At 36.8% G+C, this 26,646-nt stretch overlaps 2 protein-coding genes across 2 annotated transcripts; one reads left to right on the top strand and one right to left on the bottom strand.

Annotated features, from left to right (window-relative positions):
- The first annotated feature begins 67 nt into the window (after window positions 1-67).
- On the top strand, window positions 68-26,646 carry capn5a (calpain 5a). Its single transcript, XM_032591028.1, has 13 exons — window positions 68-270; window positions 4,480-4,640; window positions 8,301-8,432; window positions 18,253-18,461; window positions 20,022-20,214; window positions 20,293-20,486; window positions 21,012-21,089; window positions 21,911-22,106; window positions 23,134-23,256; window positions 23,347-23,543; window positions 24,412-24,533; window positions 25,367-25,503; window positions 25,571-26,646. The coding sequence occupies exons 2-13, from the start codon at window positions 4,485-4,487 to the stop codon at window positions 25,739-25,741; spliced, it is 1,908 nt and encodes a 635-aa protein (XP_032446919.1). The 5' UTR covers window positions 68-270; window positions 4,480-4,484; the 3' UTR covers window positions 25,742-26,646.
- ompa (olfactory marker protein a) lies at window positions 14,421-16,158 on the bottom strand. The gene is made up of 2 exons (XM_032545020.1): window positions 16,032-16,158; window positions 14,421-14,901 (listed from the first exon to the last, which is right to left on the bottom strand). The coding sequence occupies exons 1-2, from the start codon at window positions 16,098-16,100 to the stop codon at window positions 14,470-14,472; spliced, it is 501 nt and encodes a 166-aa protein (XP_032400911.1). The 5' UTR covers window positions 16,101-16,158; the 3' UTR covers window positions 14,421-14,469.

Here is a 26,646-nt window from a genome sequence, read left to right as displayed (position 1 = left end):
TAATATGTGCTGAAATCGTGCGGACTCCGTCTTCAACGTGCGGACCTTGAATGCATCACCTACCATGACTCGAGCCGAGGCGGGCTGGAGGCGCTGCTGTTGGTGCGTTTGTGCCTCCTGTCCAAGCTGGGTTTTATTTTGAGGGTCGTAAAGTAACTCTACTCCGGCACAAAACATTTTTCTTCACTGAACTGGCCTGTAGGAGGAAGAACCTCAGTTCTCCAGGAGGAGAAAACTACTTAGTTTGACATCCGGTGGAGCGAAAAACAGGTAAAGTTGAAGCTCGACGTTACATCTGGAAATCTTTCCGCAGACCCAAATTCAAACCGTTATTGTCACTTTTTTAAATTGAACTACATCTGAGTAACCGCTCAAACGTGTTTAATAGCAAATATTGTTAGAAATGTAACTCAATTTTATTAAAAAATGATCTTAAAGAGGCGCTTGATTAATAAAGCATTATTTATTTACAGTTTGAGTTTCGTTTCCATCTCCCACATACTGTAACTTCGGCCAAGCGAGCCCCTTTAAAGTAAAACTGAAGTCAGTTTTTGATGATTGTCTGCCATGGAAATCCTTTATTTAAATATATTTTGATAAATTTGATTTCAGTCCAACTTCGAATAGATGTGGTTGTGACCGGAAATGCAGGTTTAATGTTGAAAAATCGTTTTTATTCAAACAATATGACTTTTTTGGACAAAAGAAATATTCAGGGTGGTATAAAAATGAACAAGAAGGAAAAATGTACATTTTTCTATCCTAATTGCTTCAAAAATCCTGGAAAACCTATAGAAATAATAATTTTATTAGCTTTTATAGTAGCTGAACTGGTTTGTAGAGATTCATAAACCTCTGCTGATGCTTTTACCTCCTGCTACAAATAAATGAAATCCCTTTCTGATATTTCAACATCTACTTCTGGTTGTTGTTATTCAGCTGTCATGGTGTCTTCATGAAACCACACCCATCATTTGCTCCTGCTGTTGCTCCATTGTTGAGCCGCAGGGTGTTTTTGTTGGTGTTGGGAAGGGAGAACAGCCCTAAGCTTTATGTTTACCTTTACATATTGGAAATGCATGAAATGTGAAGGTGGATGCACTTTTTAATGCGAGACAGAAACACAGATAAAACCGTTGTGTCAATCTGATGAGTCATTTTCCTGTCATGCTTGTTGTCAGGTGAAAAAGTTTTCTGCTTTTTTATTTTTATTACTTTTTAATCTAATTTTTTTTTGCTCTCCTGCTAGAACCTAATGTTTTAAAATAACTAGACTTTGCTTTGTTTTGAATATTTTATTATTTACTCATATGCAGCTCCCTCTATTAATACTTCTCTAATTACATCCGTTATTCTGATTCCAGTTATACATTTCAGTAAATAGAGATTAAACTCTGTGTTGCATAAGACTGTAATTAAGCTTTTCTACCAAAGAAGGAGGTGAAATTGCTTTAATTTGTGATGTGATGCTGACATTTCTTTCAGGAAAAGCATTTTTTACAGCGTGCATCTCTAAAATGACCTACAGTAGAAGGGTTGATTTGTCTGCTACAGTTAAACCCAGTTTACCCAGTGGGGCTTTTCTTGGACATTTTCATGATATTCTTCAGTTTTGTTCTTTCATTAAATCAATCCGAGAGTCAGACGTTCTGTTGCATGTTTTACAAATAGTAGCCAGATTGACTAATTTCTTGGCTAGTTAAAAAAATGTATAATTAATCCAATCCAAAAGCAAATGGCATCTTTTTTGAAACAATTAACACAAACAACAAAATAACCCCAAAAAACATGATAGAACTGACTTTTCATGCAGACCTGTGAAGACACTGTTGCAATAATCAATAAATAATAATCACATGTATGAGTTTCACTAGACCTTGTTGGGACATTTAATACCAGAAATGTACTTCAGGTGACAAAAGGCTGACTTTGTAACTGCCTTTATGTTTATTTGAAGGTTCAGGTCAGATACAAAACATTTAACTTTTCTGAACCCACTGTACATTACCCACATTACCCACTGTATGTGGGTAATGTCCAGCATCATCACCCATTTATCCATCTGTTCATCTTTCTATCCATTCATCCTTTTAACCATCATTCTCTTCTGTCCAATTAGTGATTCTGCAGGAAAGTCTTTCTGTTTCATTCGCCATCATCTCCTGTTTATAGCCTGTAAGTGACACTGATATAAATCGTGACTGAGTTTGTGGAGAATGTTTGTCATCCACTTATTTATTTATGTACTTTGCAGGTCTGTTTAAACTATACTGAAATGTCCATCTACAGCATATCCAGAGTAAACAGGTTTTCTAGAGTAACAGATTTTGGGTTTTGGTCGCTTGAAAACAAAATCTTCTTAAGTTGATGTTTCATCTATGTATTATTTTTGACTGAGTTGCAAGTATTTGAGCTCTCAAAGCCAGCATGTTTCCATCCAACTAATGTTTCAGTGTCTGGTCTACAGTGTAGAAAACTATAGTTCTGTTTTTAAACTGTTTTGGTTTTTCCCCTGTTTCCTAAACCAAATTCTCTTTCTGGATGTTTGAAGGGAAAAGACTTTTTATTTGCCGTCCAGTCGTATGATATGTTGCAGTCAGACTTTAGCACTGGCCATGGTTGCATCAATGATGCCGTCTAATCTGTATTTTGAATGACATCATAAGCGCCTCTGATAAAGAAAGAATACTGCGTTACTGTTTGTCGACTTGCCCATAACATTCTGTTTCGCTGACTCAAGGTTTCTCAAAAAAAAAAAAAAAGGTCTGGCTTGTTTTAAAATCTAAATCTCGGGTCGTTGAAGGTTCCCAGTCGGGTCCCTGATCCCGGGCTACTGGTGTTCCTCAGGGGTCCAATTTAGGACCGACTCACTTTCAAATCTAACTCAATGATGTAGTTCATGCTGTTGGTATCTCCCATATCCATCTAATGTTGCCATGCTGTACATTTCTGTTTCACTTATTAAGTGTATGCAGTGCTTTTGGTTAGTATGAATATGGTTGTGCATTTCTTGCTCTTCTTTTATGATATTCTTCTGTTTCTTGCTGTACAATGTTTTGATTTTTACTGAACAGGTTCTTGTTGAAAATAGGAATTTGTTTTCAATCAACTTACCTGGTAAAATAAAGGTGCAAAATTAATATTTCACACATTTTTGTTTTCTTATTTGGATTTCTGCTGCTTCTAAAAACAGTAGAAAACCACCCAGCCTTTTTGGCCAATAAGTAGGCCAGTCGCAATAAGCACTAAATAAATTAAATGCATAATAAGTTAAAACGAGCCCAATAACTTCCATTTGCATGATTTATCGTTTTTCTCTTTCTACCAAAAACTGGACGACGAAAGTCTTCAGTCTGGTGTTTTGGTCTCAACTAAACCTTCTTTTGAAGGACAATTTTGTTTACAGAGACTTCATAATTCAATTTATTTGTTGTTTCTGTTATTTTGTTTATTTATTTTGGTTATTTAAAATGCCTTCCATTCCAGCGTTATATGTTAGTTAGAATTTAAATAATTTTTTATCTTAGAGCATGTGTTTGTCCGTTGTTACGCCATTACCTTTTTATTACTTGAAATATAGTGGTATTTAAATAACATTTAAAATTATACTGTTGTTTAAAACAACAATACTATAATTTATCACAACAACTTCTTGGACAATTTATTGTCCAGCAAAATTTGTTATCATGTCAGGCCAAGCAATAAATTAAGTTTTTTTTGGTGTCTGAAAAATGACCTGCTTCAAAAACCGAAATCAGCAGGCACTGCTCGTTACCTAGCAACCCCAGCAAAGCTCAGCCCATCACCTAGCAACCCAAGCAGAGCTCCAGCACGTCACCTAGCAACCCAAGCAGAGCTCCAGCACGTCACCTAGCAACCCAAGCAGAGCTCCAGCTTGTTACCTAGCAACCCCAGCAAAGCTCAGCCCATCATCTAGCAACCCAAGCAGAGCTCCAGCACGTCACCTAGCAACCCAAGCAGAGCTCCAGCACGTCACCTAGCAACCCAAGTAGAGCTCCAGCCCGTCACCTAGCAACCCAAGCAGAGCTCCAGCCCATCACCTAGCAACCCAAGCAGAGCTCCAGCCCGTCACCTAGCAACCCAAGCAGAGCTCCAGCACGTCACCTAGCAACCCAAGCAGAGCTCCAGCCCGTCACCTAGCAACCCAAGCAGAGCTCCAGCCCGTCACCTAGCAACCCCAGCAGAGCTCCAGCATGTTTGCTTCCCATAAAAATGTTGTTTTTTTTAAAGTAATTGTCATGTATAAACTAGTTTCGGGGCGTGTCCTTGATGTTAGTCCGTGACCAAACATCATGTGAGTATAAACTGAAGCTGCCCGCTTTCTTGGAGTTGTCTAAATAATTCCCCATGACCTGCGTTCTTCCCACCGAAACACAGAAGTCTCTTTATCAGGATCAAAATGTTGGCGCTGGCGTTGTCGGAGGCCCCGTCTCAGACCTTGGCTTTCATTGTGTGCAGGGGGGATGGTGGCTCCGTACGAAGGCCAGGCTTTTGCTGCTCTGAGGAGGCGGTGCAGACTGAATGGGACCCTGTTTGAAGACCCTCTGTTCCCGCCATCCGACCAGTCTCTCTTCTACCAGGGAAATCGCATTGGACACATTACCTGGAAAAGACCCAAGGTAAGGAAATGAGAAACAAGGACATCCCTGGGAAGGGTTTCTACTTAACAAACAAACAAACGAACGCTTGCTATCTCAACGCTTGAACAGTTACAGATATTAATCTGAGAAATCTTTTGAAACAAGACGGAGAGAGAAAGTAGGCTGAAAAAGGGGGGGTGGTGATCGTGAATTAAGAGTGAATGTAAACAGGAGATATTGAATCGGCTGAACATGGAGAAGAATTTAAGGAATTTCTTTTATCCTTCCTGAAACCCAAACTGCAACCAGTAGACGTCCTTTTTTGTAGTTGTTTGTCTTATCTGTAACATAAATAATATGCATAATGGAATTTAAAGAAGTAAACAGACATTGTTGTATATAATCTTTTTAACTAAGGGGATGAGAGATGAGAAGGCTGCCTGAAATCAAACTGATCCAAAACTGTTACTTCCTCAACTTATTTATCGCTTTAAAGACACAAACGGCAGAGATGCCAGCGGCTTGTAGCCTGGTGCGGCGCATGTATGTATGTTTCCAGCTTTAAATAAACTTTGTGGGTGCTTATAGTGAGGTGTGCTCTATAGTCCTGAAAATACAGTAACATACATTCTGCATTGAAGAAGGAAACGATCCTTTATCTTTACACATGTTCTACTCAGAAATGTACAGTTTTAGCTTCACTGGGTTCAGATTCACTAAAACGGTGCTATGTTTGTGCATTTTGGTCAATAAAATATTTATTTCTTTTTAAATATTTTTAAATGAATAAAAATATTTAATGTTTGTTTGTTTCATGCAAACAAACATCTTTTTGTTTGTTTGCATGAATTTCTAATATTGTATGTAAAAGTGGATAAATAAAAAAATTTGTAGAAGTCTCCAAATATTTTTATCCAATTAATCATCAGAATAATAGATAGAATATTGGTTTTACTGCAATAATTGGTTTTACTGCAGTAATCATTAGCTGCAGCAGTAGTTTTAATATCGTCAGATCTTCTTACACCCGGAATCGTCCTTCTCAGTCACTATGGGGCGGGCCGAATTTGGCACCGGGAGCCACATTTTTATCCACAGAGGGGAACCAAACTAAACAAATGCAAAACACTCAAACCATGAAAAAATATAAACACTGAAGCTCTTTAATGTTATCAGAGTTTGATATGCTTCAGTTGCCCCAGGATGTTTTGCATTTCTCGTGATTATTAGTTTCCAGGAGTGGAAGCTGCAGTTCATGCTACTGAAATCAGAGATTAAATTATTGCTCAATAATTTCCATAAATAGATTTATCTTATCTCTCCTGCTCAGTACTATCTTCACAATAAAAGCACGCGCCTCTTTAAAACGCCCCTAAAGGCAGCAGAGGAGACGATGATTATAGTTTAATGTAAAGTGCAGCTTTTAGAATCTGCTCTCCTTTGCATGGATTCAATGTTTGTCCTTTTTTAATTCATAGATATAAATGTAAAATTTTACCCTTAACTTTGTTCTCTGTGTAAAAACTCCTACTGCTGGATGAAAAGTGTTTTTACTGTCAGTCATTAATAATTTGAGTAAATAAATAATTAAACTGGTGGCAAAGTGCACGAGGAAATCAACATGATCGATTCTGTTACAGAGTGAATGTTTTTATTGCTGCCTGATTAACAGGATCTTTTCCTACAGTGTTGAGTGAAGGAGTGTAAAAATGTAACTCAGAACAAGAAGCAACATTTACAGTTTGGTTAGAAAACTTTTCCATCTCCTGAAATGTGCTGACTAGAGAAAACCGTTTTATTTCAATAAAATGTTACACATTGAGTCTATGACTGCAACTACCAAGTATTCTGATGAATAATCAGATAAAAGAAAACATTTTACACAAGATTAGAAATACATTAAACCATATCAATAAACGATTAAATTCCTTTTTTAAATGAGATTTTATAGCCTAAAATGCCACAACGTTGATTATTTGTTGATTATTAGTAACAAAGAATCTGCAGCTAAAAAAGCAAAGTGAAAAGCTCAGCACTTTCTAAAACCTCAGCTTGACCTAACGTCAACAGTGTAGTGCTAATATATTGATTATCTATTTGATTCATAATTGCATAGCAATAGGGGCTTAACAGGAGATTTTCTTTGCAGAATTTGAACCAGGTGAAGATAAAAATGTCACTAAAGGAGATTCTAGTAGAAGAAATTCAAGAAAAAAGTTATTCTTATTATTTTAAATGGAAAATGTACATTTTTATACAGTTTTGGCTGAATTACTGCTCTAAATGCATTATTCTTTCAGCAAAAGGCCTTATTTTGAGTCAGAATGTTCCAGTTGACGATTAATTGATTACTAAACCTACTTAGCGATTATTTCAATAATCGATTGATCTTGATTAATCCTATTAATCATTTCCAGTGTTTTTGCTTTGAGCACATCGTCAGGTGACGTTGAAAAAGCAGAAATCCCTTCCAGCCGCCAGACATCCAGCTGAACCAGTCTGACAAAGAACAACTTTCTGCCTCGACTTGTTTTATTTAGACAGGAAAGGGAAGGAAAACCTACAAAGAATCTGCTCCACTGGGAGTTTTTCACAGATAAAGACAAGTCAGTCGATAAGTAATTAGTAAATGTGGAAGTTATTATCTGTTCTTCATAATGAAGTGTTTTCCGCCTTCATTTGAACCTGAATGAAGGAGTGGCTCGTACCTACCAGGTGACGACATTTTTCAGGTTCTGGACTTTCTTTGAATCTCAAACTCTTCCAGGAACCATGAACTCTTTGAGATACATTTGAGTTTGGTCATCTGAACTATTTTTGGTTTTCTTTACATTTCTGACCATGAATTTAAACGTTCTCTGATGTTTCAGATGATCTAAGTGACATACCAGTGCCTGTTCCCACAGAGTTGGTGGTTCTGCTGGGTGTGTGCCAGTGGTTTATCCCAGCTCTGTTATTTAGCTGCTCTCTAGGTTCCCTGCCTCTGTTTATCTTTATTTGAAGATCATATTTACTCTTTACTCATCTCTTAATGATTGACTGCGCCCTCTGGGTATCAGCCTGTCATTCATTCTGCCGTCCAGCAGTAGCAGGCTTAGATAAATGCGCCACATAAAAAGAAAAAACGGCAGGAAATGGCTGAGTTGGGTCAGTTATTCGCTTTAAATTAACTTAAATAACAATTTCTCAGCTGTATACCAAAAGAACAGGCTGAATGCTAATTGCATTTACACAGAGGTAAATTATACACAATTAAGAGTATCACTACTTCAACATATTTTTACTCAAGTAAAAGTAAAAAGTCCCAAAAAATAATAAAAACGTATTTGGTAGAAAGTTTACTCAAGTACTGAGAAACTGATCAAATTATCAGTAATTTAATATTTAAAAATTACATCATCAGATGGACCAAAATATAAAGTTAAGAGGAAATTTTGGTTTTTTTAAGGACAAAAGTTACAATAATTCATATAAGTAACAAACAACAACAAAATCAGGCAAAATAAAATGTTTCCAAATCAGTTTCTTTCAATAAAAAAAAACTTGAGAAACTTTAACAGAAACTGCAGCTGTGTGTCTGGTGAATTTTTGGTTAAAACATGTTAGTTTTGCATTCAGTGGGAAGAAAATCCAGAAATTTTACTCAGAGTAGAAATACTTCATAAATGTAACTAGCCACTAATTATTTTTTCCCTGTAGGAGTTGAGCAGCAACCCGCACCTGTTTGTAGACGGGATCAGTGCTCACGACTTGCACCAAGGCCAGCTGGGAAACTGCTGGTTTGTCGCTGCTTGTTCCAGTCTGGCTTCCAGAGAAGCATTCTGGCAAAAGGTAAGAGATCATCTAAAACTGGTGTCAAACTCGAGGCCCGGGGGCCAAATCCAGCCCTCGCCATAGCTTTTTATGTGACCCTCTAGACTTCATAGGGTAAACAGAGCCTTCAAGGTAGCAGCTGTCACCTTAAATAGTTTATCTACAGCTGCGTTTTCATTAAAAAGTTTCATTAAAACTTTGTAGATATTCCACTAAAGTTTAGAAAAAAGAATTTTGCAATTCATTTGTTTCCATTAAATAAGAAACATAATTAAAATCAGACGTCACTATATTTGTTTATACAATAAGTCATTAAAACATGGTCCTCCTTCCACTTCCTGTTGTCTTCTTTGTCGCTTCTGCCAGTAGTAAATTTCTGTTGTTGATCATGTGACTCGTGATGTGAAAAAAGGTGTTTCCATTACACTTTTGTGAAAGCTGGAAAACACCTCATTTTTGAGCAAAATCATATTGAAAAGTGTGAGTTTTATTTCTAAATTGCCGTGTTTCCATTAAGTGAATTTCAGTTTGCTCAATCACATGAAAATGCAGCGAGTTCAACCAAAGCAGCTTTTATCTGCATGCTGCCACATTACATCCATCAGTCCCTCCAGTTTTTCGTAATTTTGTAATCTGGAAAGTTGATGTAAAATCAACAGATCCACGCACTTTTTCGCATTAATGCACAAATGTGAATTTATTGCAATTTTTCTGCAAAAATGGTTAAAAAAAAGAAAATTCTGTTTAAGTGTTTTTAACTCCCACCTGCAGGTGGCAGTATTTCTGACTTCTACTACACTGCTGCCACACTAAACATCTTACATAAATATCACAACATTTCTTGCACAGATTTCTAAATTAGCGCCACAAAATCAGTGATTTTGATTGCAAAAATTCACAAATGCAAAATTCACTTTAAGAACATTTATGATCTTGATAGGACACAAAATAAAAATGTGTTTGGCACCACTGGTCGAGATGGTGCACACGTTTCAGATTTAAAAAATGCATTAAATAGGAAGAAAATAAATAAACAAAATGCTAAAAATGTTAATTATTTTTCATTTTCCTTTGAGGTTTGCTGTTTTACAAAACAGTATTTTAGTTTAATAAGAAATAAACCTGTTATTCTCACTTTAGAGGTTAGATGTGCAAAGTGCTAAAAATTCAACTAATTAGTTATTTTCCTTTGAGTTTTGCTGCTTTGCACAGTAGCATCTCACTTTAGCCATGAATATCCAGTTATTCTGACTTGAGCAGTCGGAGTTTCTGGTTTCTGTTTGCTTTGTGGGTCGCGCCTCTTTAGCTATCATGCTGATTTCAGTCCCAGCTGGGCTGTTTAAACGAATATTTTAGTAATCGAGTAATCTATCGATTAGTCTTACGATTAATCGGGTAATCGGATTAAAAAAAGATAAAATAAAACATTGGTAAATCTAACATAATAGCAGTGATACTATTGCATATCAACATCAGTCCAATTTTTCACATTTGAGCTTCCCTAACAATAACTTTTCTGTAGTTTAGAAAACTAACCTGTAACAATAATAGCTCACTTTCTAAGTTAACCTGAAGAAAAGTGATACAAAAACCTGAAGTTATATTCAGTGTAATAATAAAGAGACAGACTCACAAATAGCCAGCCTGTTTGTGAGCAGGCTATTATAAAAAATGTCTGTACTCCAGCTTTTCATTTATATATTCATCTTCAGTCGGTTTAATACCAGACATTTATAGCGTTTGTGTTCATGTTAGCCACGGGATTTGACTCCTGCATTCGTCACACACAGAAACATCTCCCAGGTTTGTAACGTCACGATGCGCTTCGCCACTTGTTGCGACCGGGATGTTTTGATCTAAAGCACAGCCGCCGGCCGTGTCCAGTCTGTCCGCTCACCTGTTTAAATAATCCCGCCGTTCGCTCTGAACCAGCAGCTCTGGGAGGAGAAAAGCTGCCGTACTCCAGGCATCGCTCCCGTCATTTTACGGATCCTCATTGGTCCCCAGAAAAACGACAAAAACCTGGACATTATCATGGATCAGTAAAATCCTCCCAGGCCGAACTTGAAAACTGGACGTTATGCTGCTAACATTAGCTTTCGTCAACAACTCAGGCGGAAGTGAGAGCGCAAATAAAGTCCCGGCCGGAACACGGGGCCTAAATAATAAAACATATTATAACGAGGCTTCGAGGCAAATCAATTTTCCTCGAGGAATTTTAATAATGGAGGGGACTGGACTCACTCGAGGAATCGTTTCAGCCCTAGAGGACCTGCTGACCTTTGTGTTCGTATTGGTCTATAACAGACATGAATGTTAGATTTATCTAATCAGCGTGTTTTTTATTTTAATGTGAATCCTGTCATTTGTGTTATCAAATTAATTTTATTAGCTCTTAAGCTCTTGACACAAACTCTGCTGTACATATTTCCATGTTGACTCCTGAAAATAAGCTTTTTAAAAAAGCTGGAGTGAAATGTTTCTTGTGTTTTTTGTACATGAAACGTTGTTGGCGTTAAATTGCCATGTTCTGGACTGTTTATCCCTCCCGTTTGCATGGTAATCTACTTGGTAAATCATTTTATTTCTGTGTGTTCACCCTTTTTAACAGTTCTTTTGCACCACTTGTTAGGCATTTATGTTATATATGCCAGAGCTTTAAATCATTTATTAACTCACTTATTAGAATGGAGATGGTGATCAGTGCCATTAAGATTTTACCCAAAAGATTTGTTGAAAAATACTTAAAATATTGAATAATCCAACAAACTGCTCAACAAGTAGCATCGATCATCCACAAGGTGGCACCGTTAACTGTCTAAAAAACCTGCTGTCTGATTTTTCATTTAATAACTTAAGCCTTTTTTATACTATATTAGAAATACATTAAAATATGGATATAAACAAACAATTCAGTTCATTTTTTAATTAAGAAAATAAACATTTTAGTGCCTAAAAGCCAATAAGGTTGAACCAGATGAAGCTAAAACTGCCACTGGAGTTTTGGGTAAAACAAATTTACAGACAAACTGTTTTTATTTTAATTGAAAACTGTATGTTTTTTTTTTTTTTACAATTTGGCTTAATTACTACTCTGAGTGTGCTGTTTGTTCAGCAAATGTCCGTTTTTGAGTCTTTGTACTCCAGTTAATGTTTAATTGATTACTAAATTGCTTTTCGATTATTTCAATAATCAATTAATCGTGATTAATCGCTTCAGCCCGAATAAATTTCACCTTTATAACTACATTATTGATCATGCATTAATGTCAGCTGGGGAAATAAATGATTCCTACTGATCTTGGAATCCTGGGTTTGGTTTTCTGCAGATGCTTTTTTATATTTTCAGGCTTTTTGTTTGGTTTTTGTTTCTGGTGAATAAGGAGCTCAGCTGGTTACAAAAAGTACAAATACTTTTATCATTCTCAAAGACATAAAAGTACTTGTGGATATTTTCTATCCCAAACAGACGTGATCGGTTTTCTTTCTCTCAGTGTTTCAGGTCGGCCATCTTGAGGTTTTTGGAAACTTTAAACATAAATAAAGTTTGTGCTTTGTGTCCGGCCTTTGTGGATTGTGTGTTTCCTCTGTGTTTTCTCCGCTGTTCCCTCGTTTGTCTCCAAGGTCCTCCGTACCTCTCAGTTTTCCATCAGCCCAAAGGAAACTGAACTCTTTCCCAGTGTCGGTCTGTCTCTGTGGGCCTGGCAGTTGTCTAGACACCCTGCATGGTTCCGAAACAAACATGGTTCCAAGCTAGATGACCAGTTTCAGCACTAAATGTAGTATTTCCAAAAGTATTTTTCATTTTTACATTCAGTATGTCTTTATTCAGGCCAGAGCTCTTCAGCCTGGGGGTTGCGGAGGGATTGTGAGATTTCTGATTAATTGTTGTGTTTTTTAAAAAAATGTTATTGCCTATTATGAAATAATAACATTTGTTTAGTGAATGCTTGATCATCGGCAGCTACAAATACTGCCCTTTTAACATCAACACAGTGTGGAGCTAATCAGTCGATTCATCTTTTTGATTAAGTTGGTTTTAATTATTATTATATTAAATGCAAAATGTTTATATTTTTTGTAGTCTTGGTGTAAGTGCTGATCTCAGTGTTTTGTCCTTTCAGCAAACGGCCTTTTTTAAGTCTGTATACTCTAGTAATCTATTACTAAATTAGTTGACAAGTATTTCAGTAATCCGTTACTCGTTTTAGCCCTAATAGTATTTCTGTTACATAAGCATAATTAACCATCCTTGCCATCTGTAGCATTTAAGTCTCTGCCAGCCTTTGATTCACCATCATTTCTCTACATTTCCTGATTTATTTCTTGTTTCGTTTTCGCCGTAGTGGTTCCTGCCGAGACTCCGTCCCACTGGATCCTTTTGCTGTTTGAATGTTTCTGTTGTTTGCTTTCAGTGGAAAAGTTAAACATTATCACACAGAAAATCTAAGATAACGTTTCATCTAGTCACAGCTCTGGTTATGGAGACAGAAAAACCAATAGCGTTTAAAGATTTGTTAACACTTTATTGGCACAACACAGGCTGTAGGATACAGAGGAAAATATCTTCTACAAATATGAGAAATAAGTGATTTTATTTCTTAAAGTTGTATTCTTTAGATCCAATTTTAAATGCATCATGAAACCGATATGCAGTAAGTCATTCTCTGTATCAGGATAATTTAGCTGGAGGATTTTATTTAACAAAATAAATACATCAATTATTTTTCGCACGTTTTTATTGCACCTGAAAAATATTTTCCTTTTTCTGCTCTGTGCGCTGTGTTGCTTTAATTTCTAAATAACACACTGCAAAAACACAAAATCTTACAAAGCATTTTTATCTAGTGTCTGGTGCAAATATTTATTAAACCTACAACAGGAAAAAACTCGTTTCATATAATGTTTCAACAAAGCTTGCTTTAAGTAAATAATTCCTTAATATTGATCAAGATAACTAGTTTCATTGTTCTTTTTTCCAAGACATTTTCCCCATGTTATAAGTCAAATAATCTGTTTAAAACTAATACTTTCTAAAATCAACATTTAAGAATTACCGATTTAAAACAAGCTCCTACCTTACTGAAAAATTACTTGTAAGTTTTGTCCTATTTAAAGTGGACTAAGATATTTCAAATAAAAACTAAACATAAATACTTGGTAATATTTTGTGTGTTTGCAGTTCAGTTTTATCAGAAATGCAGACTAAAGGAAAAAACGAGTTTTTATAAATCAGGATTTGTGTCGGTTCCCTCCCAGTGAAAACAAACAGCTTTCAGAAATTGATTTTGCTCCATTGATCTGTTTCCTGTCAGGTCAGTGTGCATGCATTGTGGTTATTTGAGATTCCATTCACTGCTGTTTCACTGAATAACATAAAGAACAAACTAACCTCAGACTATATCACAATAATTGGCTGAAAGTCAGAAATGAAGTGATTTCATCAGGCATCTTTTTTTTTAAGCTCATTGTTTATTTTATTGTCAGTTGTAAGTGGAGGAGGTGTAAAAGCATGAAACAGGACCAGCTGCTTAGAAACAAAATTTACTTTGTTTTTGTTTTTAATTAAAAACGTCCGCTTAGGCCTTCTTTCAGTATTGTAGTTCGACCGCCATCCAGCAGAGGGCGCCGCTGGTCATTCTTAAGCGGAGACCTTGAGACCGAATAAAAGATGGCGGCAGAGATATCTCAAAACGGTGACGAGAGACGGTCCAAACAGAATCCGATGTGGGCTGGAAAATCCACTTTAAAAGGTTCCGTTTAAAAATATAAACTCTCAGCAAACTACGTAACTTATTGCCGTAACAGGAATCATTCAGAAGAGCTACATGTAGCATGTAGCATGATAAAAACAACATGGCGGCAATTAGCAAGGTAGAGTTGGTCATGAGCAAAGTTTTACATCAAAATACTTTAAGTGTGGAAATAATTAAAATAAATCGTTAGTGGTAGTTACAGACATGCAGACAAAGATTTAAAAACGCTTAGTGGGTTTGAGGGGGAAAATTTATGCTGAAATCTAAACAGATTTTCTACCAAAACTGAACCCGCAGCGTTACTTCTCCGGTATGAACTCAATGGTGCAGTCGAGGTTTGCTGCTGTGGACCCGTCCTTGTACGCGAACAGGAAATACATGACCTTCCTCACTTTCGCCAGCTCCGCGATCCTTTCCCCGAACTCCTGCATGTCGGCCTCCAGACACTTGAGCGGCGAATCCTCCGGGTCCTCGGCGTTTCTCCAGAACGTCCCGATCGGTTCCAGGAGCTGGCGGGTCATCAGGTTGGTGAGGTCCGGGGTCCAGTGTTGGGAGATGCCGGTGATGGTGACTCTGCCGTGGCCCGAGAGGGAGAAGTACCAGCGGGAGAAGCTGAGCTCCTGGAGGGGGAAGTCGAGGCGGTGCACGGCCTCATGGGGGAGCAGCAGCCGCTCGCCGTCCTGACGCTTCTGGCCGGTTTTCTGCAGGGATGAGACGCGACGACGCATCATCTGCAGAGAAAATGAAGGGAGAGGAGCAAGAAATGTGAAAATGTAAAAAAAATATTTACAACATTTTCTAAAGTGAAAAACACAAGATCTTAGCTATTTTTGTCCAGCTTCTTGTAAAAATGTCTCATTCTTGAAATAGGACAAAACCAACTTACAAGCAAGATATAGGAGCTTGTTTTAAGTTAATAATTGCTTAATATTGATAAAAAATAACCAGTTCTACTGTCAGATTTATTCTGAGTAAAATAATCTGCCATTGCAACTAGAACTTTTTATAAAAATATTAAGAAATTATTGACTTAAAACACGCTCCTTTATCCTGCTGAAGAGTAAATGAATTTTCTCATTTTAAGTGGACTAAGATGTTTGCACCAGAAACTAAACAAAAATACTTGGTAAGATTTTGTGTTTCATTGTGGGAGACATCAACTCCCCCAGGTTTTATTTCTTTTTTAGTTTTTTTTTTTTTTCTTGGATTAATCTACAAAAGAAAATCTAACAAAATTTCAACACTTCAAACTCAGAAATGTCCCAGTTCTTTTGTAGAAAGGTTTCTTTAGCAGGAATTTACTTCGCTCACGACAAACTCCACCACTAACACATAATCTTACCACGTGTTTTTTGTTTCTTGTAACTTGCACACAGCTTTTCAGAAAGATACAGGAGCTTGTTTTAAGTTTCTTTTAAATTAATTCCTTAACATTACCAGAAAATGTGTCACTGGCAGATTATTTAACTTATAACAAGATATTTTTCCCATGTTATGAGTGAAATAATCTGCCAGAGGAACTAGAACCTTTTCATCAGTATTAAGGAATTATTGAGATCAAGCTCCTATATCTTGTTAAAACGTTATTTGTAAGTTAGTTTTGCCTTATTTAAAGTGCACTAAAGTATTTTCACTAGTAGTTGGGCAAAAAAATACTTGGTAAGATTTAGTGTTTTTGCATTATACCAGGGAAAACTCTCGATAGAAAATCAAAAAAGTCACAGTTGCATCAAAAGAAAATCTAAAAAATGTTTTTTTGTTTGCAAAATAAATGTTTTGCAAACATCAGTCGCCTCTAAAGATGATATTTTTGAGTAATTATGGCTGATTTGCTGAAGCTGTCAGAAAGTGAGAACCTCACCTCCGTCAGTTCGGTGTCTTCCTTAAACTCGAGCACCAACTTGTCAGAGGAAGATTTATCCGCGTCCATGTCCGCCTTGGATCGTATTCCCAGGTTCAGGAGAGGGACGATGCCAGCCTGTGTGGAGGGATGCAGTGATGGATGCAGCTGAGTTTTTCCCTCCCTCCTCCTCTTTTCATAGACTCGTTCTGCTCCTCCCTTCCCTCAAACTGTTTCCGTCATGGTGGACCAGTTTCTCTCTCTGGCCCTCCTCCTCATCCCGCCTCATCCTGCCCACAGGGAAGTTCAGTTGGGACGTATCGACTGTCATGAATGGATGGAGAAGAGTAGCAGGACAAGAGATCGACCCAAAAACATTATTGTTCCGACTGTATTCCAGTCCCTCAGTTAAATTTAGAAAATAGACACAATTTTCCACTCAAACTCAAACTTTGAGCTAAAAGTGATTAAATCTTCCTAGAAATCAGATTCTCCCAGGTTTCAATGATAAAGAAAACTGTGGGTAATTTCTATTTTATTATTATTATGTAATGTTTTTTTTTAAGGTGTTAACTTGGTGAGTGATGTTTGGAGATGCTAGGCAACTGGGACGCTGATGACGTCCAAGTGGGAACGCTGGGAGTTTCCTGAGGGATTCTGGGAGCGCCGCTCATCTCGGCTCGGTGGATCTGGCGTTTATTTTTAGCTCAGGTTGGACATCAACGTTGACGTGATGTCAGCGGGGACGCAAGATGAGGAAGAACGGCTTTCCCTTGGTGGAAAAACTCTGAGCTGTTGGTTTTTACCAAAGGGGGAAAGAGTAACCAAAAATTAGACCCAAGAAAGAGCAGCACCACTTCAACGTATTTTTACTGAAGTATAAAGTAAATAATAGCCATCCAAGAAATTACTCGAGAGTAAAAAAATCTTTGGTAAAAAGTATATTTAAGTACTAAGTAACTGATCAAATTATCAATCAACTAATATTTAAAAATTACATCATCAGATGGGCCAAAATGTAAAGTTAAGTGGAATTTTTTTTATTTTAAGGACCAAAATGGCAATAATTTTTATACATAACGGAAAAATAACAAAATCAGGCAAAAGAAAATTGTTTCCACATCAGTTTCTTTGACCAAAAACTTATGAAACTTAAAAACTGCAGCTCTGAGTCTGAGTCTGGTGAAGTTTTGGTTCAAACATGTTTGTTTTTCATTCAGTGGATAGAAAATCCAGAAATTCTGCTCAAGTAAGAGTAGAAATACTTCATGATAAAATTACTGAAAGGTAAAAAGTACAGCATAGTAAAAAAAACTCCTAAAAGTACATTTTTAAAAAGTTACTCAAGTAACTGTAACTAGTTACTAGCAACTCTGTTTTTTACAAAGAAAAAAAACATCCATCTGTCTAAACGCTTCAGCTGGGAGATTAATCAATTTTTATTTTTTAAAGATTTAATTTGAGAAAAATTTGCATTTTTTTCAACCAATGCACTTTTTGTTCCCATATTTCAGTGACGTCAGCCATTTTGCTTGACGAGTGTTTTTTACAGCTTGTAAAAACCTTTGAATTCAGATCAACTCCCAGAAGGGATGGTTGAAACATAAGTGAGTTTTAGAAAATATTTTCTGTCATTTGTAATTTCTTTTTAAGAAAAGAAAGCGAGGAAAAGTGGCAGCAATTAGGAAACGCCTGAACTGAAGTCTGCTGAGTTTATCATACAGACTACTGCTGACTCCAAATCTAAGAACTAACAGTTGTAAACGGCATAATGGAGAAGCATTGTTGTGATGACTTCCTGAAAGCCGAGTCTCAGAGCAGGAAGAAACACAGTCCCAATTTCAAGGCGTCAAATTTCTTTTTAAGTTATATTTTATTTTAATAGCAACTGAATGTAACGTAATTTCTTCATTGTGTTATAAAATTGCATTATGTGCTTGGAAAATACATTCTCCCCCTTTAAAATGGGAAATTAAATCTGGTGTTAGAAAAGTCAGATGTTATTTTTAAGCCTCCTCTACTGGACCTTTTGTTCATTTTTTAGTTAAATTGGGATGACCAGCGGCGCCCTCTGCTGGAGGGTGGCAAAACTACAACGCTAAAATGCGGTCTGTAAGCGGACGTTACTAGTTAATCTATTGGAACTAACTTTAATCTAATAAACCATTAATGATAAGTCGGTTAATTGTGTGCATCTCTTGTACTCGGTGATATTTATTTATTTTATTCTCCTCTTTTTCAGGTGATTCCGGACTGGAAGGATCAGGAATGGAACCAAGAGAAACCGGAAACGTACGCCGGGATCTTTCACTTCCAGTTCTGGCGGTTCGGTCAGTGGGTCGACGTGGTGATCGATGATCGGCTGCCCACGGTGAACGGAGAGCTGGTGTACTGCCACTCCAACGACAGGGACGAGTTCTGGAGCGCGCTGGTGGAGAAAGCCTACGCCAAGTGAGCCGTTGGTCATTTTTTATTTAGTTTGCTTTTTCAACCTCTTTGTCCTCTTTCGTCTTCGTCTGACTTTTCTTCTTCGGGCTTCTTTTATGACCTGTCGCCTAGCAACGGTGACGGCGCTATAGACAGGCCGATAAAAATGAAGATTAAGATCTTAGGCCTTTTTTTTTAGTATGCACCGGATTGTTTTTAATTGATCAAAAATGAATAATTTTAATTAGTTGGGCTGCAACTAAAGATTATTGTAGGAATTATTTAATCTATTCTGACAATCGGATAAAATCTGATATATTCTGCCAATTTTTCATTTAACCATTTAAACTTTTTATACAATATTAATAATACATTATAATATGCAAATAAACAAATAATTCCATTTTTAAGAAGGAAAATAAGCATTTTATTACCTAAAATAACATGTAATTCCTTTGGTGAACCTTCGATCATTTGTTGCAAAGGATGCATCTGCTGCTACAAAATATATATTTTTGATTAAATGATTAATAATTGGATTACAAAAGGTGGTTAATAGAAGATTTTATTTACAGAATTTGGACTTGGTGAAGTTGAAACTATGCAACTTGAGTTCTGGATAGAAAATATTTACAAACAAAGGTGATTTTTATCTTAAACGCTGATATTCCTTGTACAGTTTTGACTGAAGTACTATTTTAAATGTATTATTCTATTTTTTTTTTGAGTCTGTATACTAGAGTTATCGATTTATTGATTACTGAATAAGTTGACGATTATTTCTGTAATTGATTAATCAGAGTGAATCTGATTAATTAATCAATCAATCAAATTTTATTTGTATAGCACATTTCAGCAGCAAGGCATTTCAAAGTGCTTTACATAGAATCAACAATCAAAACATGACATTAAGTCAATTAAATTTGTAATTGATTACATTTCAAATACAATCCTAAACAGGTGGGTTTTTAGTCGAGATTTAAAGGAAGTCAGTGTTTCAGCTGTTTTAAAGTTTTCTGGAAGTTTGTTCCACATTTGTGGTGCATAAAAGCACCACAAATCCCCAGAACCAAACCTCATTTGGTTCTGGTTCTGGGGATGCAGAGCAGACCAGAACCAGAACCTGAGAGGTCTGGAAGGTTGATATAACAACAGCAGATCTTTAATATATTGTGGTGCTAAACCGTTCAGTGATTTATAAAACTAACAACAGTATTTTAAAGTCTATTCTTTGAGCTACAGGGAGCCAGTGGAGGGACTTTAAAACTGGTGTTATGTGCTCTATCTTCCTGGTTTTAGTGAGAACGCCAGCAGCAGCATTCTGGATCAGCTGCAGCTGTTTGATTGATTTGTTGGACAGACCTGTGAAGACGCTGTTGCAATAATCAATACGACTAAAGATAAATACATGGATGAGTTTCTCTAGATCTGGCTGAGACATTAGTCCTTTAATCCTGGAAATGTTCTTCAGGTGATAGAAGGCCGACTTTGTGACTGTCGGCCTTGTGAATAATCACAATTATTCCGATTAATCGACTCAGTCTTCCTTACAAGTTATAGTTTCTTCCCTATTTGTGTGTTTAGGCTGTGTGGGTGCTATGAGGCTCTGGACGGGGGCAACACCGCCGACGCCCTGGTGGATTTCACCGGCGGCGTCTCTGAGCCGGTGGATTTGACGAAGGACGAGATCAAAGAAGAAGAGGAGAAACACACCAACCTGTTCGAAAGAGTCCTGAAGGTTCACGACAGAGGAGGCCTCATCAGCTGCTCCATCCGGGTGAGAGAGACGAAGGAAACCCGGAACGTCTGAAACTATTTAGGAAACGAAACTGATAATGACTGGTTGTCTCTCCAGGCGGTTTCTGCAGAGGACATGGAGGCCAAGCTCGCCTGCGGCCTGGTGAAGGGCCACGCGTACGCGGTGACCGACGTCCGCAGGGTGAGGCTCGGCCACGGCCTGCTGGCCTTCTTCAAGTCGGATAAACTCGGCATGATCCGCATGAGGAACCCCTGGGGCCAGAGGGAGTGGAACGGACCCTGGAGCGACAGGTCAGCAAACGCACCATCACTCCAGACTCAGTAAAAATACTGAACATTTTTTTATTTATGTGAAGATGTGAAGTTAGAATCTTGTCAAAAAATAAGAGATAGTATCTTTTTTTTCTCACTGTCTGAAGTTAAATCAGACTAATAGTTTCTTTTTTTAGGTTAGTTAGAATTACTAAAATTATTCATATTTGCTAAATGCCAAAAAATGTGACGAGAGATTTTTTTTTTGTAACCTTCTCAGCCCAGTCTGGCGTGTGACATTTCAAAAAATACAATTTTGTTATATTTTAGGTGCTGTAGAATATAATAAAACATTATTAACAACAGTAATAAATTATATTCTATAATAGTGAATTACAACTGAATTTCAGTTCATTTGTATTGTTTTCATCTCCAATCTCCCGTCACATGTGAAAACTTGCATATTAAAAAACTGCAGCTGTTCTATGGTTGTTTTCATTGGACGAAGCGTCACAGATAAATATTGAGGTGATCCTTATAAACATTAGTTTTGCTGTGTTTCAGCTCTGAAGAGTGGAAGCGGGTCAGTAAGAGTGAGAGGGAGAGGATGGGCCTCACTGTGCAGGATGACGGCGAGTTCTGGTGAGTTTCAGCGCAGCGCCGCCCCCTGCTGGCCACGCAAAGCTACAGCATCACTGCTTCGCAGCGTGGCTGCAGCTAACGATTGTTTTAGTAATCGATTATTCTGACAATCAGATGAAAATTTGAACACTTATGCCCTTTTTATACAATATTAGAAATATATTAAAATATGCAAATAAAGAAACAATACAGTTTCTTTTTAAAATAAGAAAATAAACTTTTTATTGCATAAAATGCAGCATTTCTTTAGTGAACGCTTCATCATTTGTAGCAAATGAATTTGAACCAGGTGAAGCTAAAACTATTAATTGGATAAAAAAAAAATCTGCACATTTTATTCACTGTTAATATAACTTCTTCAGCTTTTTTATGCAATATTAGAACTAAATTAAAATATTCAAATAAACAAATACTTCAAGTCCTGTTTTAAATAAGAAAATTAATGTGTTATTGGCTAAAATGCAATAATATAGTATTCCTTTAGTGAATTTGAACCAGAAAAAGTTTTGGCTAAAACATATTTACAGGCAAAGGTGATTTTATTTTAAATGTAAAATGTAGATACATATATTTTGTACAGTTTTAAATTAATTATTGCTCTGAATATGTTGTGATTTTTATCAAATGTCCTTTTTTCAGTCTATATTTCCCACTTAGTGACTAATCGATTACTAAATTAGTTGATTATTTCAAAGCTGATTCATCACAATTAATCTAATAATTTTTTTCATTAAACTTAATACATTAAACTCTCTTTCCTCCTTTTATTCTTTCTTTTCTCTTATCTCTTCATCTCCTAATTTCTTTGTTTTTGTCCTCAGGATGTCGTTTGATGATTTCCTCGCTAACTTCACCGACCTCATCCTCTGCCGTCTCATCAACACATCCCATCTGAGTTTACATAAGACCTGGGAGGAGGCCGTGATGCGGGGCTCTTGGCGTCGCCATGACGACCCGCTTCGCAACCGTGCCGGAGGCTGCAGCAACAACAAGCTGTCCTTCCTTCAGAACCCGCAGGTCTTTGGTTTCACACGGCAGCAGCTCTTCATGCTGAAATATGATGAGGATTTTTTCTTTTGTTTTGTTGTTTGCATCATTCATATTATTCAACTAATTAAATATTTTTTCCTGAAATCCGTTTTTTAAAAATTATTATTTAAATGAGTTTTTTTATGGTCAGTCTTTCTACTCAATTATGATTTTTTCCCCCTGAAATACAACTTTTGTTTTTTTATTGCTGAAATCAATTTTGTTTTTTTGCATGGTCCTTCATATTACTGAATTACGAGTTTCGTCTTTTTTGGGGGGTTTTATGATCATTTGTTTTACTCAATTACAATATTTTTTTTTGCTGGAATTATAATGTTTTTTTTTAATGGTTATTCATACTACTGATTTTGGATTTCTTTGCTAAAACCAGATTTTCTTTAAATTTTCCCTGATCATTCATATTACTCACTGATGAGTTTCCCCCCTGAAATCCAACATAGTCATACATACTACAGAATTACAAGTTTGTTAGTTTTTTTTGTTGAAATCCCATTTTTATTTCTTTGCCTGTCATTTATACTACGGTACTCAATTGTTGTTGTTTTATTCCCTCAGCTGAAATCCATTATTTTTCGTGTGTGTTGTCGTTCATCCTGTTAATTAAATTTGACTGCCATGAGACAGAACCAGGAGCGGCGGCGTTGTAATGCGACACTTCAGTGACTCAGACGTTTTTCATAATTATAATCTTCAGTCATTGTTTACGTCCATATTTACCGTTTCTGGTTTTTTCAGGTACAAAATCATGATGTTTCATGTCAATGCCTTAAAAGTCATATAAAATGCGACATCACCGTTCAGAGTGCTGGCACTTTGAAAACAATCAGATACAAGTTAGTTCCAACTATGAAGTTCCACTGATTAGATTTTTGGGGGTGAAAAGATCAGAATTGGTTCGTTCAGACTTCTGTAAAGAAAGTCTGATTTTGGACGTTTTTACCTGCTGTTTTCTTCTGCTGTTTGACTCGACGTGCATCTTTGTTTTGTGTTGCAGTACGAGTTTGACGTGAAGAAGCCGAGAGATGAGATACTGATCTGTCTGCAGCAAAAGGACCGCAAAACCGCTAAGAGAGAAGAACGAGGAGAAAACCTGCCGATCGGCTTCGAAATCCAGAAGGTAATAAAAAAAACATCTGCAGAACGAAACATCTGCAGAACGAGCGCCGCGACTGCAACGTTAGTAAAACTACGCCTCACCTGTGGACAGGTGGAGCTGAACAGGAAGTACCGTATGCATGTCGTGCAGCAGAAGGCTGGAGGAAGCATCTTCATCAACTCCAGGTCTGTGTTTCTGCGCATCACGCTGAATGAGGGCCGTTACGTCGTCATCCCCACGACCTTTGACCCCGGCCTGGAAGGAGAGTTTCTGCTGCGCATCTTCGCCGACGTTCCCACCGACTGCAAGTACGATGCAAACCTGAGTTCCTGCAACTTCTGTTCAACTTGACTGTGGTTCAAAATGAAATAAAAACACAGTTCAAATGTCACCTTGATTTATTCAAATCAAACTTAATGGACCAATAATTCAGTTTGCACCTTTTATTTAACAACAAATAGTGACACTTTTCCATAGTTTCATTCTTCTGTCTCTTACAGCTACATAGATTCCACATTATAAGTTGACAAAAGAAGAGGAGATAACAATAATATTGTCAAACGTTATAATAATGAATACAATGTAAAAATAAACACAAAGTCATTTTCCAGCTGTTTAAAAAAAAATCCTGGATGTATTATGCAAAATTCAAATTTTGCATGTTTTTGTAATTCCATTTCAGTCTCTACTGCTTCTAAAAAAAACAACCTTAGCCCTTAAAAAAACAACAACAACAACAAAAACACCCAGTTGATTCTTGGCAACAAATTCATGTTTTTTGGTGTCTGGAAAATGAGCAGTTTAAAAAAAAACCTTAGAAATTTAGAAATGTAACGTCTCAAATCGTGAGGAACTGCCCGTTACCTAGCAACCCCTGTGGAATTCCGCCCGTTACCTAACAAACCCGGTGGAATTCCGCCCGTTACCTAGCAACCCCAGTAGAATTCCGCCCGTTACCTAGCAACCCCTGTGGAATTCCGCCCGTTACCTAACAAACCCGGTGGAATTCCGCCCGTTACCTAGCAACCCCAGTAGAATTCCGCCCGTTACCTAGCAACCCCTGTGGAATTCCGCCCATTACCTAACAAACCCGGTGGAATTCTGCCCGTTACCTAGCAACCCCAGTAGAATTCCGCCCGTTACCTAGCATTCTGCCTTATTTCCTCTCTCCTGCAGGGAGTTGACTCTTGATGAGCCGCCTCAGACCTGCTGGTCCGGGTTGTGTGGTTACCCGTCTCTGGTCACTCAGGTCCACGTGCTACAAGCTAACGGACTGGCAGGACAAGACTCGGACAGAGGTATTTTCTACATTTATTTTTTTTATTATTTTAAGTTGTTCATTTTCAATTTTCAAATTAAAATATTGTTCCCCTTCTATGAATTCAAACCCTGATTTATAAAAATATCTATAATTTCTTTGTGTTGTTAATAGCAGTCAATAGAAGCTCAGTGACTTCCTGTAAACGTTTTCCTGAAGGTTTAGTTTTTCCTTTTGACAGATTTCTGGTTTTTAAAATTGATAAATTCAATGAAGAAGGAGGACATTTTAATTTGCTCTGGCAATGAAAATTTGTTTGAGAAAAAGAAGGCAGTTATTTTTGGGTTGATTTCTAAAATTTTCAAGGAGGGTTTTCTAGAAAATTTTCAAGATTAATCTAAACATTTCAGATATTTTTCTAGCAAATTTTTTGACTTCTCAAACTCAGAAATTATCGTGATTTTTCTAAAAAAAAAAAAAAAAAATAAATTCTACGATTAATCACAGAATTTATTGTTTTTTTGGTGGGAATTTTTTCTATCTGCAATATAAATGTGCTGTAATAAATATTTATGCCGTCACTTATTTTATGTTCCGTATTTTTATTTAATTGTCATTATTTTGTAGAACAGTTTTTTCACTTTGACATGATTGTAAAACAAATTGCTTTTTTGTCAAAAATTTGTTTTATTTTGATCATAATTGATTTGTAAAACCAATACAAGGTTAAAACTATATGCATATATTTACACCAGTTTCATCCAGCCAAATTGATTTAGGGTCAATTTGAGGATATTTGCACATTTTTCATTTTTATTATGTCATTAATCAGAAAAAGCAGCAAAAACCTAATAAAACTTTTTGCCTCTCCAGTCTCAGATCCTTATGTGATCATCCGCTGTGAAGGAGAGAAAGTTCGCTCTGCGGTTTATGAAAACACCTGCAGCCCCGTCTTCAACACCAAAGGACTCTTCTACAGGAAGAAAGCCAGCCGACCAATCAGCATCGAGGTTTGAGTCGTTCTCTTTTGAAACGTTGAATCCTGACCACCATGTTGACCTCCTCTCCGTTTCTCAGGTTTACAACCACAACATCTTTAAGGACGGTTTCCTGGGCCGCGTGTCGGTGCCGGCCGAGCAGGGGAAGGTCCAGAAGACGCTTCACCTGAAGGAGAAAGGCGACGACAACGACCTTCCTGGGACCATCAGCCTGGTCATAGAGACCAGCTCAGTGCTCACCAGCATCTGACACCAAAACCTTTTATGTTTACATCTTTTCTTTCTTTTTTTAAAAACTAAAATCTCTTCAGTATGAACTCAAAACACCAAATAAATCCTCCGGGTTTATCACCACTTACTTAAAAATAAAGTTTCGTTTCCACACATTAAAGTATGAAGGAATATTTGTGGCATGCTAAGAAAAATTTTAAAATAGTCATAAAATTACAATAGTCATAAAATTACAAGAATAAAGTCATAATTTTATGAGAAGAAAGTTGTTATGAGAATGAACTCCTAATATTACAAATTTATTCCTTTTTTTAAGCCTAATACTGTGTTGTACGTTTCCACATTTATGGTGTTTTTCTATATGTGGCGCTTTATATTATGAAGGTTAATTTAGTTTTTATTACCATTTCTATTTTCATTTGTAGATGTAATTAATTAAAAAAACGCATATTAATGCATAACTGTATTAACTTAAATCCTCGTCTGTTTTTGGTAAAATCATTTAGAGAATTTATTATAAAGAACTTATTCCAGAAAGGTCAGAGGTCAGGCGTGACTTTGTTGGGTGTTTACACTTCTGCCATTAGGGGGCGCTGTGTCTGATAGCATGATGCTGTTTTTTTTTGTAAACAGTGCCAACTTTTACAACCGGAGTTAATTTACAGAAATAAACGTCAGAAACGCGCCTGCGTTTGTTTCCGGCTGGTTTACGTGTCGCTGCTGCCATTTCTGTGTTTAGAATAGATTTTAAAATGAGTTTATCTTTTACCTGTGAAAACAAAACGGACCAACAACACAACGCTTAAATCTTGAGCAAGAATTATTTCATCTTCTCTGCTTCATTTTTATTGATTTATATCATATAAAGCCTTTTGTCTATTTGTACATGCAAGATAAATTTATTAAACTTTTCCAGTCAAAAGA

Source organism: Xiphophorus hellerii, chromosome 18, assembly GCF_003331165.1.
Source record: "Xiphophorus hellerii strain 12219 chromosome 18, Xiphophorus_hellerii-4.1, whole genome shotgun sequence".
Taxonomy (NCBI): Eukaryota; Metazoa; Chordata; class Actinopteri; order Cyprinodontiformes; family Poeciliidae; genus Xiphophorus; species Xiphophorus hellerii.
The sequence above is the reverse complement of the archived record's forward strand: the minus strand, read 5'-3'. Positions and strand labels throughout refer to the sequence as shown.

What these genes read in the sequence shown, in the direction of transcription:
- ompa (XM_032545020.1), bottom strand. Translation starts at nt 16,100, where the DNA reads ATGGACGCGGATAAATCTTCCTCTGACAAGTTGGTGCTCGAGTTTAAG. An exon ending in AAGACACCGAACTGACGGAG is followed by an intron (nt 14,902 to 16,031) that starts GTGAGGTTCTCA and finishes TTTTCTCTGCAG; the next exon opens with ATGATGCGTCGTCGCGTCTC.
- capn5a (XM_032591028.1), top strand. Translation starts at nt 4,485, where the DNA reads ATGGTGGCTCCGTACGAAGGCCAGGCTTTTGCTGCTCTGAGGAGGCGG. An exon ending in TTACCTGGAAAAGACCCAAG is followed by an intron (nt 4,641 to 8,300) that starts GTAAGGAAATGA and finishes TTTTCCCTGTAG; the next exon opens with GAGTTGAGCAGCAACCCGCA. An exon ending in CAGGATGACGGCGAGTTCTG is followed by an intron (nt 21,090 to 21,910) that starts GTGAGTTTCAGC and finishes TTTTGTCCTCAG; the next exon opens with GATGTCGTTTGATGATTTCC.